Genomic DNA, 18,303 nt, shown 5'->3' with positions numbered 1-18,303 from the left:
TTTTGAATTCTGGTAATCCCTGAAGATTCCAGTATATTCGTGTTAATAACAGTGTGAGAAAAAAAAAGTAAGAGAAATAAATGTGATTCTAAATAATAATTACACAATCAAAAACAAAGTTGTTTATGCTAGAGGGGTCTTTGAAAAGGATAATATTTAAAAAGAGATATTTTTAAAAGATAGTATCAATAGGGAATAAGAGAGATGGTTTTATTTAAATGTTTTCTAAGTTGTGAATTATTGTGGGAGATATTTTTAGGGATGTTTATTTCCCCAGTCATTTCACAGGTAATTAGGGAATTTCTGCATCACACTCACTTCAAAAGAATGCAAAGCACTGTGAAGAATACAAAGAAGTACAAGGCAGGCTTTTTGTTCTCAGGAGCTTTCATCCCTGGATAAGGAGTCAAAATTGGTATGGGTGAAAAGAAAAGGAAAAGTAACAATTTAGTGTAAAGTCATGTGATTCTGTCTGCAGAGGCCTTAGAATCAATGAGAAGGAGGAATAAATGTGGGATAAACTAGACTGAAATATTTCACCGAGGGTGTGATTATACTTGTGCAATGAGGGGTGAGTATAGTGGAGTTGTGTGCAGACAAAGGTAGGGAAAACAACATAAATAAAAAGTGGAATTGTGCCTGTTTTCTTCACAGCACTAGTAGCAATCTTCAGTTATTTCTTATTTTCTTTTTTTTAAAATTGTAGTAATATTTAACATGAGATCCATACTCCACACATTTTTAAGTGCGCAATACAGTATTGTTAACCATAGGCACAATGTTGTACAACAGATCTCTAGAACTTAGTCATTTTGTATAACTGAAACTTTATACCTGTTGAACAGCAACTCACCATGACTCCCTCCCCCCAGCCCCTGGCAACTACCACTCTGTGTTTCTACGAGTTTGACTATTTTAGATACCTCATATGGAATCACACAATATTTGTTTTGTGACTGGCTGATTTTACTTAGCATAATATTCTCAAGGTCCATCTGTGTTGTTGCTTGTGACAAAATTTATTCTTTTTTTTTAAGACAATGTCATTAGAGACGTTTTAGGTTCACAGCAAAATTGAGAGGAAAATATAGAGATTTCCTACACCCCCTTTATCCCCACACATGAGTAGCCTCCCCCATTATCAATATCTCCCACCAGAATGTTTCCATTTGTTAAGGCTGAATAATATTCCATTGTGTGTATATACCACACTTTTTTAATCCCTTCATCCTTTGATGGATATTTAGGTTGCTTCCATACCTTTGCTATTATAAATGATGCTGCAATGAACATTGAAGTATTAGTATCTCTTTGAGATCCTGACTTCAATTCTTTTGGATATACACCCAGAAGTGGGATTGCTGGATCATATAGAAGTCTATTTTTAATTTTTTAAGGTACCTCCGTACTGTTTTCTCTAACAGCTGTGCCATTTTACAGCAACAGTGTATAAGCTGTACATTATAGAGCAACTGTCTCAGCAATAGTGTGCAAGAATTCCAATTTCTCCACAACCTTGCCAGCCTTATCTTTTTTTTTTTGTGATAGCCATCCTGACAGGTGTGAGGTGATATCTCACTGTGGTTTTGATTTGCATTTCCCTGATGATTAGTGATGTTGAGCATCTTTTCATATACTTGTTAAGTGTTTGCATGTCTTTTTTGGGGAAATGTTTATTCAAGTCTTTTGCCCACTTTCCGTCAGATTACTTGTTTCTTTGCTGTTGATTTGTAGGAATTTCAGTTATTTCTTTTCTATTTGTTTATTTCTTATCTGTCTCCTTCACTAGGACGTAGGATCTATAAAGGCAAAGATCTTATTTGTCTTGTCTTCTGTCGCTTTTCCACTATATAGAATAGTACTGTACAAATAGTAGATGCCCAATATTAGTTGAATAAATGTATGGATGAGTATTATGAGGTGATAAGAGTGGATTAAATGCATGTATTAGAGAGAAGTTGGAAAGAAGTCTCAGTAAGTGGAATCAATTCAGATTATGTAATATTTAAAACCCTATAGAGAATTTTAAATTTGAGGCAGCATATAAGTAGGAAGCTTGATGAATCTTGAGCAAGGATTAGAGGTGATGAAAGATGTCAGAGGACTGCAACAACTTAGAATAGTTTTCCTAGGATATCTGTGGTCCTGGCTTCACGCTGGTCACTGCTGAAATGCCTGTTGTTGAAGGCCACAGAGTCATGCACGGGCACAGGATTCTTTGGTCATGGCCCTCAGGCCATGGTTCTTTGTGTTCAGCCCCTCCTCCTGTTTATTTGACAACTTGTACCACACCATCACAGTTCAACTGGTTACCCTCAGAGACTTTGTATGGGGTTAGGGTGTGGTTTTGTGCTACTCTTAGAAGTCCTTCCTGCCCAGAAACTATAATCCAGAATTGGGTTACATGGCCACCTCTATTGCCCTGGAGGTTGCAAAAGGGTGTTTGGTATTTTGAGTATCATCTATGGAAATAATTCTTCTCCAGCAGAGTTGAAGGGGAGACTGCTGAGTTAACAACCAAAGAGTCTGCCACAGCTTGGCTACCTTTAGTGGTTGAAGAGGGAAGTATTTTTCTTCTTTTTCTCCAGTCTCCTGTGGTAATAAGAACAATGCAATCAGAAACAAAATTTTTATTAATTTGTCCTAGAGATTTGTATGTTCAGTTTTAAATGGACAGAATCTAGAGCCATGGTAAATTACATCTTGGCTAACTGAAACAAGGATTTGCAGAGATATGTCTTAGGAAATCGCTTACCCCCTTGCTCTCTCTAGCTCTAATGTTGTCATATAGTTCCTGTTCAAGACACATTGGGCCTTAGAGACTGAGGATCATCTTCGTTCCATAAGTGATACAGTCCGTTGGAGGTGGTCCACAACAAGATATCTCTGGGTTCTCGGCGTTAGAACTCTTAGCTTCACTCAATCATACATGTCCCACTGATGAAGTGCTTTGGCATAGAAGACAGAAATAAGACATGTTTCAATGTGGGCTACTTTGAAAACCTAAATCCAGCACTGTCCTTTTTCTTGAGTTAAAAGTCAACCCATTAAGCAATGAATCCCACACTTTAGGTAAATTTTTCTTCTTACTTCTTGATTGTGTCCAAAATTTTTACACATTTTATTCTGAAGTAATATACACGTAGTAACAAAGCAAATAATACAAAGCAGACTATTATCAACAGCAGTGTCTCTCGCTCTAACTTATAGCTGTCTGTTATTAGTTCTGGGGTTACTATCAAATAGTCTAGATGATATTTCAACACAACTAATTCCTTATTTTTCAACTTTAGATGTCATGTATTAATTTCCTGATATGAAAGATAAAAATATAATCATTTACATTACCCCTATTCTTCTCCTCTTCCCCCAAATTTCTAAACTGGACAGAGTTGCTCAATCTCCATTTACTTTGCTGTTAGTTTTCAAAATCATCTTTTGACTCTTCATTTTTTATGATGAGGATATTCTTTCTTCTTTCTAATCTTATTTTCTTCTTGCTTTGCACATAAAAACTTTAGTCAACTCCACTTTATTTTTACATTGCTAAATTTTTTAACATTTATATCCTGTACTCAGTCCTCTGTGCTTTGTTTTAAGACTGACTTTAAAAGTTGAAAACGAAAAAATGGCAGGTGTTAAGTTTATAGGCTAGATTAGGATTATAGGGTAGGATTACATTTGCTTGTTTTCCGGGCTTTCTCTCTATTTATCTCTCTCTCTCTCTTTACCTCTATTTCTATCTCTCTCTCATTCTCTCTTTTTTCCTCTAGAGATCTTACTCCCAGAGTCTTCCATTCTCATGATTCAATGTAAACAGCTTTTTCCTGATGTTTGTTGCATGAAATTTATCCTGGGGCTTCCATTTGCTGTCTTGCTTTGTTCAATTTTGTGTTTCTTAGATTCCCTGGCATTATTTTGACTTATTTTCTCATTTTGCTCAAGTTCAACATCCAGGTTCTTCTTAAGAGTTCATGGGTGATGAACTTTATGATTTGTCTCTCTCTGTCTCTATCTCTGTCTTTCTTTGTGTGTGCCTCTCTCTCTCTATATGATATATAGTCCCCCACCATAACCTCCTTGCAGTTAGTTAATAGTTTGGTGTAGAATTCTAGCTTGATTATAATTTCCCCTAGGAATCTTGAAGGCCTTGATTACTGTATTCTAATTTCTAGCATCTTTGAAGAGAAGTCTGAGGCAAGTTTGCTTTGTATTCCTTTGTAAGTGATTTATTTTCTTCTTATCTGAGAACTTTAAAACAATTTTCTTTAAGCATGGTATTCTGAAATGTTACACACATATGTTCACTTTTCTATTCTTTCTGCTGGTGGATTACTTGGAATGGTGGTCCTTAAATTTTTGGTCTCAGGACTCCTTTATTTTCTTAAAAATTGAGAACCCAAAAGAGCTTTTGTTGATGTGGGTTACATATGTCAATATTAGAAATGAAATCTGAGAAAATTTAACATATTTGTTAATTCATTTATAAATGACAAAAATAAAAATATTACATTAATCTAAGTAATATTTTTAATGCAAATAACTATATTTGTAAAAAACAATTAGTGAAGAGAGTGGCAAGTTTTACATTTTTGCAAATCTCCTTAATATCTGACTTAATAAAATATAGCTGGATTTTCATACCTGGTTCAGCAGATGTTTTGGGATTGAAATAAATACAGTTAGAAAAGGGAGATTATTTGAGTAGTTTTTTCAGATAATAGTGAATATCCTTCTTTTAAACTGCACCAAAACTCAACAAGTAGTAGTTTCTTAAAAGTCAGTTGCTGTGACCACATCATTAAATTTTTCTTCCCTTTCACATTAACCTGCATTGGTCTAGCTTGTACTGTGAATTGATCACTTGCATGTGCATGATTTTGGCCCAACATGCATCAATCATTTGGACAATATTGGCTTCCTGATGTAAATAAATCTTCCAAATGTCGACACATTTCATTATACCATACCAAAAAAATTACATTCATGATTATTACCATGAATCTCATTAAAATTTTTTTAAGTATTTTTTTCAGAAATGTCCTTTATCAGAAATGTCTTTTGCAAATATTTTCTCCCTGGCTGTGGCTTGTCTTCTGATTCTTTTTATGTTGTCTTTTGCAGAGCAGATGTTTTTAATTTTAATGAAGTCCATCTTATCAATTATTTCCTTCAGGGATTGTGTTTTTGGTTTTGTATCTAAAAAGGCCTAACTATATCCAAGGTCAGCCAGGTTTTCTCCTATGTTATGCTTTAGGAGAATTATAGTTTTGCATTTTACATTTAGCTCTGTGATACATTATGAGTTAATTTTGGGAAGGGTATGAGGTTTGTGTCTAGATTCAATTTTGTGCATGTAGATGCCCAGTTGTCCCAGCACCATTTGTTGAAGAGACCATATTTGCTCCATTATATTGTTTTTGCTCATTTGTCAAAGATCACCTGACTATATTTGTGGGAGTCTACTTCTGGGCTCTCTGTTCCATTGATTTACTTGTCTATTCTTCTGACAATACCAGACTGTCTTAATTATTGTAGCTTTCTAATAAGTCTTGAAGTCGGGTATTGTCAGTCTTCCAACTTTATTTTTCACCATTTCATTCATTTTTGAGGAAATATCTGCCAAATACTTAAGTCTGAATAGCCATAGATTATCTGTCATTCTTTCAAGTAAAAATGATATTCTGTGAAAAAAGGAGCTAATTCTTCTTGCAGTTCAAGCAATCTCATAAGCACATTTGTTCCAGACAATCATACTTCAGTATGCAGCAGAAGTGCTTCATGCACACTTTCCATTGTGTCACACAGAATATTAAAAAGGCATGTATCGAAGAGTAAAAATTTAATAAAATTAACATGTTTTCCTGGTCGGTTAAGGACATGCTTAAGTAAAACTACATTTTTTTTCTATAAATGCATGGTAGTGCAGAATCCAATGATTCCAAGTACAGTTTGCTGATACTGGCTATTGGACTTTTAGACTGATATGTTACTTATCTTTCTTTTTCTGTCATATTTTCTGTTTGTCTTTTTCCCTGTATGGTGTGGAATATTTCCTCAAACACTTTCCTAGTCATTCTATTAAAAAGCACTTTTATTTAGGGGTCAGCTCAGTGGCCTAGTGGGTAAGTTTATGTGCTCCACTTCAGTGGCCTGGGGTTCGCAGGTTCAGATCCCAGGTGCAGACCTACACACCACTCCTTATGCCATGCAGTGGCAGCATCCCACATACAAAAAAATAGAGGAAGATTGGCAACAGATGTTAGCCCAGTGACAGTCTTCCTCAAGCAAAAAGAGGAAGATTGGCAGTAGATATTAGCTCAGAGCCAATCTTCCTCACCAAAAAAACCCCTTTTGTTTGGACAAAATTTTTAATCTCTAAGAGTGCTTTCTTATTCTCTAATTTCCTTTTTTTAGCATCTTTAATTTTTCTAGAATGAGATATATACTTTAATATCTTTGATGATTTTTAAAGATATTTTCTGAATTATTATTTTTTGTGTCCCTATGTTTATCTTAGTATTTACTTTTCATTCTGCTAGTTTTCCTCACTAAACTGGAAATCCTTGGTTTCCTGTGACATTTAACAAAGGACTGAGTGTCTATCATGGATTTCCTCTACCTTTATGAAACTAAAACTCATTTTCCTTGGTATCTTCCTTGAGGGAGGGTTTCTTACTGGGAGCTCTGTATGGCATTGGACATGGTCACTTGTAGGAAGGAGTTTGCAGGCTTTGCTTCAGGAGGTCAGGCTTTGTGTCCCCCAAATGCCAGTATGAAGAGAACCTTATTGTAGGGCACCAGCCTTAATATCCCAGACCTCTTCACTGAGTGTCTTAAAAAAGAGATATGGTTATATATTTATTTGAGACTTTCTATCAGTAAAGATAGAAGGCCGTCTGTAAATTCAGGGCAAGGGATGGGGGAGATGGTGGTGGTAGGTGATAATACAATAAAAATATTTCTCTTAATCACCCTATTTTTAACCTTTCTTTGCACTTCCAGTCTATAACTTGTAGGCTGAGATGAAGACCGTCCAGAGTTCTGTGGAGAGAGATGGCTTCCATTTATCTGTAGCCTTTTTAAAATCACATTCTAGGTTGCAGCTTCATCCGCCCCTTTCCAATTTCCACCCACATAATATCTTTCATATGTTGTTTATATGCCCCATGTTGTCTTGTTTATTATATGGGTTCATATATGGGATTATTCTGTTTTGTATTTCTGTATTTCTGTCACAGTGGTGTAGTGGAAAAAATAGAAGCAGAAACACAAGTATTTAGTCCACTATATTGTGCTATAAACTTTAAAAAAAAATTGAGTTCATAATAGTTTACATCATTGTGCAATTTCATTTGTATATTATTTCTTGTCTGTCACCACATAAATGCTCCCCTTCACCTCCTGTGCCCACCCCCCACCCTCCTTCCCCTGGCAACACTATATACCTTTTAATAAAGTCTCTACAGTCAAAGTCTCTACTGCTTTTCTTCACAGGGAACTTCTTTCTTATATAAATTTGTAAGTGTAAATAAAAACATAAGTGAATGGACTACTCAACTTCACCATCATAATCTAAGTTCTATATCTATATGCCAGGAGGGAAAAGGCTAAACTCCAACCATCTGCGGAAGAAGACACTGTAGAAATGAGATTGACACTATGGACTCTGAAATCAGTGCTTGGTCCGTAATCTAGGGCCACTATTCATTCTATGACCCAGGGAAAACTACTTACTCTCTCTTTGCCTCACTGTTCTCAAGTGGAAAATGGTTTAATAATAGTAGTATTTACCTTGTAGAATTGTTGTGAAGATGAAGTGAATTAATCTACCTGTAGTATTTAGAATTGTGTGTTGTGCAGTCAGATTCAAGAAAGGATGATTATTGTTGATGTCTGTATTATTATTGTTTTTGTAATACCTGAAGCTTTGGTTCAGTCAAAATATCCTTACATTTGAATGAGAATAATTGTACCTTGAAGGCTACATTGTTTTGTTCATAGAATTAAATATCCTTGCTCTAGTGTCTGGGTAGAAATTGATGTGGTCTCAATTGTCAGTAATTAGATTCTTGTTGAAAATTGCTCAAAACCTTTAAAATTATGAATTTTATTTTAAATTATTGCATTACCTTAAATTTTTTAATGCAGTCAGCAAAGAGTCTTAGAAAGAGCACAAGTTTTAGAGACAGGAAAACCAAATGTGAATTCGATTAAGATACTTAGTCTCTAGGAATCTCAGATTCTTCATCTATGAAATGAGAATGATAATAGTTTTCTTATAGTTTTGCTTTGACAATTTGAAATAATATAATAATAAATGTATAATTTTCACTAGAATGCCAGCTTCCTGAGGGTCAGGACTATTTTTCACCTGTGGCACATTGCAGAGTCTCTACCATCAAATGATCACTCAATAGGAGTTAACAGAATACATTAATAAAATTTTAGAGAAAGGAGCATAAACCATGCAGAAAATAAAGGGGGTTACCATAACTGTGAAGCCTCTAAGGATTAAAAGCTTACACACATGATCATGCTTAAGTATGTAAATAATAAAATCTGTATTTCATTTTTAATTTGAAATATGCTTTCGTTTATATCATATGTTTTTAAGAAAAAGGAAAGCTAAAGTCAAGAATCTCTAATTGGTGATGGAGGTGGGAAATTTAAATGATAAAATTTTACTATGGTTTGCATTTTTAAAAGTAAAAGTCATTTTACTGTTTCACTTAGAAACAGTGTTTGGGACTATAACAAAAAAATCAGAAAGTGTTACATTTTAATGGCTGTTTATTATTATTTAATGAGATGATTATCTTTTTCACTAAAAAAAAAAAGGTATTTTCATTTTTCTAGATAAGAAATTGTGGTGGGCAGACCAAAACTTAGCCCAGCTGGGAACCTGCAGCAAAAGAGATGGAAGAAACCCCACTGTCCTAAGGAATAAGACTTCTGGAGTTGTTCATATGAAAGTGTATGATAACGAAGCGCAGCAAGGTAAGTCACACTGTAATGAGTTCATGCTGCCTTTGAATACATAATGTTCTCTTTTTTCATATTATTTTCTCAATTCAACAGCAGAAGCTTCCTGTTTTTGCTTCTAATTAAAAAAAAAAAGAAAAAAAGTCAAATGCTGCTTCATACCATAGAAGAAATACCTTTAACATAAGGTATATAATGAGCTTTCAAAACATTAGCAAAGCTGCTTAAGGAAACTTAATTTGTCAGGTCTTCAAAGAGGTCTTATCCAGTTCTTGATTAAAAATATAAGAATAAGAAAAGAATCCCAGCAAAATATATACAATGTACAATTAAGCCCAGAAACTAAATGAACTAGAGGACTTCAGATGGACTATGTCAACCCAAGAATTTCATATCCAAAAGCATTACGTTGTTTGACTGTAAGCATTTTGCTTTTTTGTTTTTGCTTATCCAAATGGTGTGCAGTGAAATGGAGTGAGAGAACTAACAGATGGTTTACATAGGTGGACTTGTCACATTGCCCAAATGGCAATTAGATTAGAGATGCCAGCCAGTACAGCCCCACACCTGCTAGTCCTTTGCTTAGTTTTTGCTTCATGGTCCACGACATTAGCAGAATTCCCTTCTTAGAAAAAATCATTTTCTGGGTTCTACTTTCTTATTTACTCTCTGCCATGAAAATATTTAGCTTCACTTACTTTTCTTCTTAGGAAAAAATTTCAAGAAAATTTAAAGGGGTTTTCATCTAAGGGATTTGGCCATGTAGACTAAAGCAGAGAGGAGTAGAGACTAGAATAGTGAACCAGAGGGATCACTAATTCTGGAGACAGATGACAACCATCAAGCAGGCAGGATTTATTGGAAAGACCAGTTGAGAGTCATACCTGCACATTCAGAGACAAGATGAAGACTAGATTCACGGGTGCCTTCCCGGTACAGAGCATGGGCCAAATTTTGGGTGGGATCCCTTCTTGCCAGGAGCAGCAGGAAACGGATTTCTTTTTCATGAAAAAAAATATATATTTAAGAGAAAAGAATTGCTTTAAAAAACAGTCTTAAATGATTACTTGGTTCCTTTCATGCTTGAGGAGACACCAACACCCAAACTCTTATGCACAAATCTGTATTTGTTCTCCGATATCTTTTTGGTCATTGTCTACAATAATGAGCAAGAGTGTTTTCACTAGCATTTCTGTAAGGGAACATTTTCTGTATCAAAATAATTTTACTGTCATTCAAGTCATGGGGAATAGATTATATAATTGGGAATAAAACACTGCTACTCAATAAATAAAATATCATGACATTTTTGTGGATTTCAATGCAATATATTTAAGTGTAAAAACTCACTATGATAAACTTTAGTTCATAGTCTGTACTTAACGAGATTACAGCTGAAAACACACAACATTAAAATGTACGGTAGAGAGAGAGAAATTATATTTCAAAACAGGGCATTTAAAAAAATCTATATTCACTTTTTCAAAATGTGAGCAAACACCTGGTTTGTTAGAAACTGTGAATAAACATAATATTTTGAATTTTTCTGGATACAGTTCCAGTAAAGTTTCTTGGAGGAAAAATTTAGTATATCATGCTTGACTCACTTTGCTCATGTTACCAAAATTTCCCTCATCTTTTAAGGGTTTAATCCAATAAGTACATGTGGGGTATTTTATGCACTGTGAAAGTATTACCAAACTGGCAAGGATCTCTAGCACCTGGAAATTAATGATATAATACGACTAAGCTTAAAATGCAGTGAAAATACTATTTTTACTATAAGAATATGCTGACAAAAGCATCTGTATTAAAGACAATCCCATTAACAGAATCATAGCAAGTAGATTAAAAGCCTCATTAGTATGAAATATGAGCAATTTAGGGCTACTTAAGGTGTTAACATTACTACCTCTTTGGATTTCAAAGTACAATTCACTACTTCATTTATCATTTTTGACATAGATCACTGGAGAGCTCAGACTTCTCGTTAGTCAAGTGGACTTTCTAGCTCCACTAAAGAACTGAGGCATGAAGTTTGAACATGAATATCATTACAAAATATCAAGCCAAGCTAGTATTTCTAACTTGCTAGCTAATCACACTTAAATTATTGCTTTTTATAATCACTCTAATATTTTTCCTACATCAAATCTATAAGCATAGTTTATAAGTTTATAAGCAAAGATACTTATTGTAAATAATGACTCTTTTTTTTTCTTTTTAACTTTTGCTCTCTTTCACTATAAGTTTTCCCTTAGGGAGTAAACAGATGATACATGATATATGTATTGTTGTACAGTATAATTGTTTACATAAATTATTTTTATCAATCAATAAATATAATAAATATATTTTGCTATTATTGCTATTATAGTTGAAAATGCAGTCCCTGAAGCCCCTTTTTCTTCTCTTTTCTTATATTTTTGTTATTTTCAAGGTTATGTAACCTTTCATTTTCTCTTCTTTTTATAAATTCATTGTCTTCCTTCATCTGTTTTTCTTCACTTCTTCAATTTCCTTGTTTCTCCTTCTCTTCATTTGGTGTTTCTTCAGACTTTATAGTTAAGCATCACTTGTCAGTCTCGTCCCAGCTTTTCAAGTCTTTATGGTAGTTGAAATAAATCTATATCCAAATACATATCTCTGCAGATTAACATTGTGTTAATATACATTTACAAGCTTTCTATAAAATGAAATATGTATATGGCAAGTATAGAATTATTATAAATCTATAAATATAATTATCTCATTATTAAAATAATCACAAATCTGAAATTTCATCTTTGTATTATGTCAGCTTGGGAAAAGGGGACTCCATCAATCATCATTAGTTTATATAGGAGATAAAAGTAATCATTTCAAAAGTTCAGGGCAAGTCAAATCGCAGTATATAGCCCTACATAAGATGAAGCTCAGCGTTGACTGAACTGGCAGCTGAAGGAAATGAGCAGAGATCTCCTGATGAGAAATCTTCCAAGTTTAGAGTATTTCACACTTCAAAACTAACAGAGCTTGCGACAGGTTCGACTGAACAATTAAATCCCGTCGGACTATCTTGAATTCAGGACATGAGAAATAATGAGCTGCATTGATATTTTGAATTTTCCATGGAGCACTACTGATATATAGCTTTCATCATGCTTCGTAATTCTCAGTGGATTTACTGCACTTCATGTCAGAGATTGAACATCCAGCAAATGGCATTGCATGTCCTAAGAATAATAAAAATCTTGTAAAAATGGGATATTTAATGAACTTGCTGGGTAAGATTGTAAATTATTTAACTTCACGATACCAGCTTTCATTAGCACACTGGGCCTAGTAAATTCAACGGAATACCTTTATAGAATGTGTACCTGTGATTACCTGAGTAATATTTGTCATTGCTACCATATAGGAATAAAGAGAATTACTAAGTCTAATTAGATGACTCTGCTGGGTGTGTTTAAATATATTTTGAGAGAATTATGTTCCTAGGAATGGCAGAAGTTAGTTATTCCCTTCCTTTTACAAAAGTAAAAGCAAAAATTAAATAAATATTTATATTCATATATACTTCCTTTCTTTCAATGGCATAATCTTTGAGTTGAGTTAGTGATGTAACTGAAGAGCTATTTATTTCACACATTTGGATAAAGTATTCTTGAAAACAAAGTAACTGTAGAGTTGAAGGGAAATTTAAAAATCAAAAAAGAAAGATTTCCTGGTTTCTGTGATCTTAAAATATTACAAAGGTCTATGACAGTATTCATAACAAATCAATTTTCTTTTGCTTTTTTGTAACTATGAATCTTCTCATATATCTCCCGTTACATTTTAAAAAAATTCTAAATTATTTATTTATTTTTAAATTTATTTTTATTGAGATACAATTGACATATGACATTGTATACGTTTAAGGTGTATAACGTGTTGATTTGATACATTTATATATTGCAACATGATTACTGCCAAGGCACTAGCTAACACCTCCATCCCGTTACATAATTATCATTTCCTTTTTGTGGTGGGAACAGTTAAGATCTAGATTCTTAGCAACTTTGAACTGTATTCAAAGTTAAATTGATAGTATAAATTGACTATAGTATTGCTGCCTATAATCACTATGCGGTGAATTAGATCTCCATTTACTTTTTTGGAAAGGCAGACTTCAACTGTAATCTGCTACTTCAAATTATTCAAGAGAATAAAATATGATAGTAACCAATATGAAATAGCTGCATTTAGAAATCAACAATAGCATAAATATTTGTTCAAATTATTGATATTGAATGATGTTTTTATTTTTCTTGAATTTAGTCTTTTGTTTATTTGTTTTTCATCTATGCAGGCAGTAATTCCTGCCAACTAAATAATGGTGGATGCTCACAGCTTTGTTTACCAACATCTGAAATTACAAGAACTTGCATGTGTACAGTGGGATATTATCTCCAAAAGAACCGCATGTCATGTCAAGGTATACGGTCTTGAAAAATCTTACTTGTAATGCATTTACTTCATCCATGCAGATTGTAGGCAAAGTCAGTTAAAAAATCGAAAAGAATAATATTAGCTAGTTATTAAGACAATGATATATTGTTTAGTCTCATATATGTAGGATTTTAATGTATCTAAAATAGTTTAAGTATCACTGTTCTTGTAAAGCTTCCTAATTTTTCAGTTATTTTCAGGAATTGCATTAAACCTTTAACCAAATCCAGGAGAAGCTACCTTCAGCTTGACTAGGCAGAAGTTGAAGTAAAAAACAGTGGTTGATGGGCTCCAATTACCATCCAATTTGAATTTAATGATGTCTACTTTCTTTCAACTATTTAAGAGAAAGTACTAGAGAGGATGAGGTCTGAAGTTTGCTTAACTGAGGGAGAAGAGCCCTGTAAAAGAACTGGAACTTAAGAAATCTATCATCCTAGTTCTTGTTTCATAGACTCTAGTTCTGTTAGTCCCAAAGACCTTTCAATCTAGAATGATCTTTCTATCCAGTGATCACAGCTTAATTTTAATTTTTAAAAATATTTCAATCTTATGTAAAACATATGTATATCAACATTATCATATATTTTATGTTAAATCCAATATTTATATGGCACTTGCTATGTGCCAGGCATTATTCTAAGTACCTTAGACATATTAAATCACTTAATCCTCATAATAACCTTGTGAAGTAGGTCTCTTATTATCCTCATTTTAGAGATGAGGAAACTGAGGCACAGAGAGATTAACTAGCTTGCTCAAGTCACACAGTTGTTAAGTGGTGGAGACACACTTAAACATGGGCATTCTGGCTTTAATGAGAAAATATGTGTATTTTTTAATGTAGAAAAAGTTTCTACAAAAATTTTCTAACATATTAGAAAAACTTATAAACATCAGTGTGCAGACTTCTAGTCATCGGTTTATGTGTTTATTTTAGAACATATTTTGGATGCTGGAAAAGCAAGATATTAGCAAAAATTAAGCACTTGGGGTGTTTTCAGTGTTCAAAAGGATTGAAGAAGTCTAACTCTATTAGAGAAATATCAATGATGTAGTTATCTAAAATCATATCTAAAATCAAAATTTATTATCATACATAACCAAAGAGTTGCTTGGGTTTTAGAGAAGAAAGGTGAATTTTGGTATGAGGCCAGGTATGCTTCTAAGAATTGTCTACCTCAGGGTTTATGAAAAGTATGGTTCCCAGGCCAGTAGCATCATCACTCCCTGGGGACTTTTTAGAAATTCACCTTATCAGGCCCCTGGCATGGGGCTCAGTAATCTGTGTTCTAACGAAGTCCTCCAGGAGATGCTGATGCATATGCAACTTTGAGAACCTCAAATCCACCTACCTTTCAACTAGTCAGAAGTGTGGTGTCTGATTAAAAAAAAAAACAAAAAAAGGCTAAGAAATACTTTTATGAAAGAAATTAAGATTGTTAAAATTAATGCTAATGAAATGATTTGAATGTTAAATATTCATCTTGGACTTTTGTTTTCTTTTCCAACTTAGGTATAGAGTCATTTCTTATGTACTCTGTTCATGGGGGCATCAGGGGAATACCTTTGGAACCAAGTGACAAAACGGATGCTTTGATGCCTATATCAGGAACTTCATTTGCTGTGGGAATAGATTTCCATGCAGGTAAATGGCTTTTTATTCATAATTTATGTATAATGTTTTCACTTGATTTATTAAACATGATCGAAATATAACCTTTCCATCTGTACTCTGATAGTTAAGATGAGAAATAAGAAAACAAATTAGAGACAAATATTTTAAGCCTAACATAAATTGTTCTAAATATATTTTGCTGAAAAAAAATCAAGTAAAATTTCCTAAAATACAGCATTTGAATTGCAAGTGCATTAAAATGCCATTATTGATATTTGTTTGCTTCATTTTTATTTCTCTTTCTTTTCTTTCCCAAATGACACTTCTACTTTTATCCAATTATAAGTAAAGATACATAAAACATTTTGATCCATTATATACTTAAAACATAATCTTATTTAAAATATTTTGCAGATGTGATTATCTATTCTAACACAGGTAGAATGGAATAAAATCCAAATAATAGAAACAATTATAAATACTAAGTCATTTTAAATTACTTTTGAATACAGTATGTATCATTTTGGAGTCAGATTTTATCTTACCTTCTTGTTTTAGCTACAGTGAAAGAAAGCAGATTAGACGCTAACATCTTGCTGTGGCTAATAAAAGTGTATGGTTGGGAATTGATGGTAGACATTGTCAAATTTATTGAAGTAAACAAGGTTTTTTTGTGCTAATTGTTAAATTCAGACATGGTAGAAGCATTGAGTATACTTTTCTCATTAATATTCAATTTTATTATTTTACACTTAAAGGTTTAAACTTATAAAAATAAATCTTTTCTGCCCCATGGCCGAGCGGTTAAGTTCGCGCGCTCCGCTGCAGGCGGCCCAGTGCTTCGTTGGTTCGAATCCTGGGCGCGGACATGGCACTGCTCATCAAACCACGCTGAGGCAGCATCCCACATGCCACAACTAGAAGGACCCACAACGAAGAATATACAACTATGTGCCAGGGGGCTTTGGGGAGAAAAAGGAAAAAATAAAATCTTTAAAAAAAAAAAATAAAAAAAATAAATTTTTTCACCTCTCATCCAACCAAATCATATGCTTCCTGAGTTAATGTTTTAGTGTTGAAGATGCACAGGCATGTTCCCAGTACTTTTTTCTATTTGTAAAGACTTAATTTTATCTAAGGTTAAAAACAAATAGTTCTTTGATTTATAATCATAAGAAAAATCTTGAGCATCAGCTTGTGGGTTTCTGGTAGTAAGCTTATATTTTTCTTCCAGCTCCAAGACATTTTTTTAAAATCTTGTGTTAATGAAATTCTTGGATACAAATTAATGAATTCCTGGGGATCTTCCCAAATGATTCAGAGATAACTTTTCTTAAATAAATTATTTTGCAGCAAACGTTTAGAATCACATAGAAGCAAACTTCCTACATTTTTTAAAGGGCCTTTCCCAAAAGGAAATACAGACAAATACAGCATATCTTATTGAGCAATATGTTAATTTTGCTAAAATCAAAGTGTGCTTTTTAATCAAACAAGGTTGTCTGAACAAGCCTAATTATTCATGGAAGGCTCAGTACTCTACGAAGCATAATGTACCCTGCTTCTTATTTACATGCATCTTGTTCTTTTATAGGGTTTAGTAAGTGCAAAACTAAGAAAACTTGAACTTCCTGAAAAGATTTTATGTATACATGCATATATTTTTACTAAATACACATAATGCTTTGTTTTAGCTGGTATCACATATTTGATTTTTTTAAAGACTCCATAATGATTTTTGGAAGTCTTTGGCAAATTTCCATGATGTACAAATATTAAAATAAGCCATTGGGTCTAAATGTCCTAATTAGATCATTAGTAAATCTCTTGTTCCTTAAAAGTATACTGATTATTTGTATGAGTTGAATTCATTCTCTGAGGTTTATATTGGCCCTAATATGGTTAAGTTTCATATACTGTGCCATGGTAGAAGGTCATTTTATTTGCAGAGAATAGTACTCTCCCTGTTTCTAAATTCCCAATAATTATTAACATTATAATAAACTTATTTTGTATCAAAGTGGCTTTTCATTCGAGGAATTACCAGGAATTAGTTAAAACTGTGTTCTTCATATTGTACCTGCCATATTTTTAAATTACATTCCTAGAGAGAAATTATTTTTAGGAAATCTATTTCTTCTTCTAAATGTAAAAGGATCTAGGCATATGGAATAGTCATATAAAATTAGAATGTTCAAGAATCTATTAAAATCCCTATTGTTGGTAAAAAAACAGCAATAGAAAATGTGTTTTGAAATCAAGTGGGTTAGAGATCTAGGGGCCACTAAAACATACAGTGGGAAGAGGCCAGACTTTTGCAACAGACAACGTGAATTCTAATACCAATTTAACCACTTGCTAGCCCTGTGACCTTGAGTAGTTTACTTAATTTTTCTGAAGCTCAGTTTCCTCAATTTTTGGGGTGTGGGAATATTTAGATCAATGTATGCAAATGTTTGGCACAATGCCCAATATACATGAGTGCTCAGAAAATAGTAGTAATATCTAATAATGAAAGTAAAAATTTAGAAATTGGCATATGTGATATATATTTACAAATATGCCCCGTAAGCTATATTTAAACTCCTAATTAGCACATATTTTGTTTTCTGGTTTTTTGACTGATACTATATTTTCTATTCAGTTATCTGCATGGAATAGCAGTTGTTCTTAACTTCTTGGGGACAGAAAGAGTAGGTTAGTAAATTTCCTTAGTGAAAATGAACCTAGTAATAATAATAAGGATAATGAATGGTCTATAGAGCAGCTATTTAAAGATTAAATAACATCACCAGCTGTTTGAAGTCGTTAAACGTAAACCCAGGAGGCTAGCAGACAGCAAACCAGGGAAACACTGATGATGATGATGGTGGCGGACATGGTGGCAGTATCAGGAGCTTTCAACCACCTCTGCAGATATCTTTTGTGCTTCCATCTACTTTACAATCTGATCCTTTACTAATCGTGTTTCATGAAAATATATTAGTCAGAATAAGTGTCAGGAGCTTGATTTATAGTATCTTTATAGACAATATATGAGCTTTGTGACTTTGTTGAGTGAAGTTGCTTCAGGGAGGAAGGAAGGAAAATAACTGGATTGTTGCTGAGAGAGGCAGAGAAAACTGTTTTTGATGTATCAGCGTCTGTTTTTCTTTTTGCCACGGTCTTTATGTTTTACTTGATTATAGATTCTTCCTCTTTTAGTCCCCTTTTGCAGTTATTCTGTT

General features: G+C 33.4%; 1 protein-coding gene across 1 annotated transcript in view; it reads left to right on the top strand.

The window, feature by feature from the left end:
- LRP1B (LDL receptor related protein 1B) overlaps positions 1-18,303 on the top strand; it is a 1,825,183-nt gene that overhangs the window by 1,310,278 nt on the left and 496,602 nt on the right. Inside the window, exons 33-35 of the mRNA XM_046659286.1 lie at positions 8,860-9,000; positions 13,319-13,444; positions 14,975-15,106. Of these exons, the coding sequence (XP_046515242.1) occupies positions 8,860-9,000; positions 13,319-13,444; positions 14,975-15,106 (399 nt within the window). The remainder of the gene's footprint in view (positions 1-8,859; positions 9,001-13,318; positions 13,445-14,974; positions 15,107-18,303) is intronic.

This window comes from Equus quagga, chromosome 4 (genome assembly GCF_021613505.1).
Source record: "Equus quagga isolate Etosha38 chromosome 4, UCLA_HA_Equagga_1.0, whole genome shotgun sequence".
In the NCBI taxonomy this organism is placed as follows: Eukaryota; Metazoa; Chordata; class Mammalia; order Perissodactyla; family Equidae; genus Equus; species Equus quagga.
This window is presented reverse-complemented; position numbering and strand designations above follow the sequence as displayed.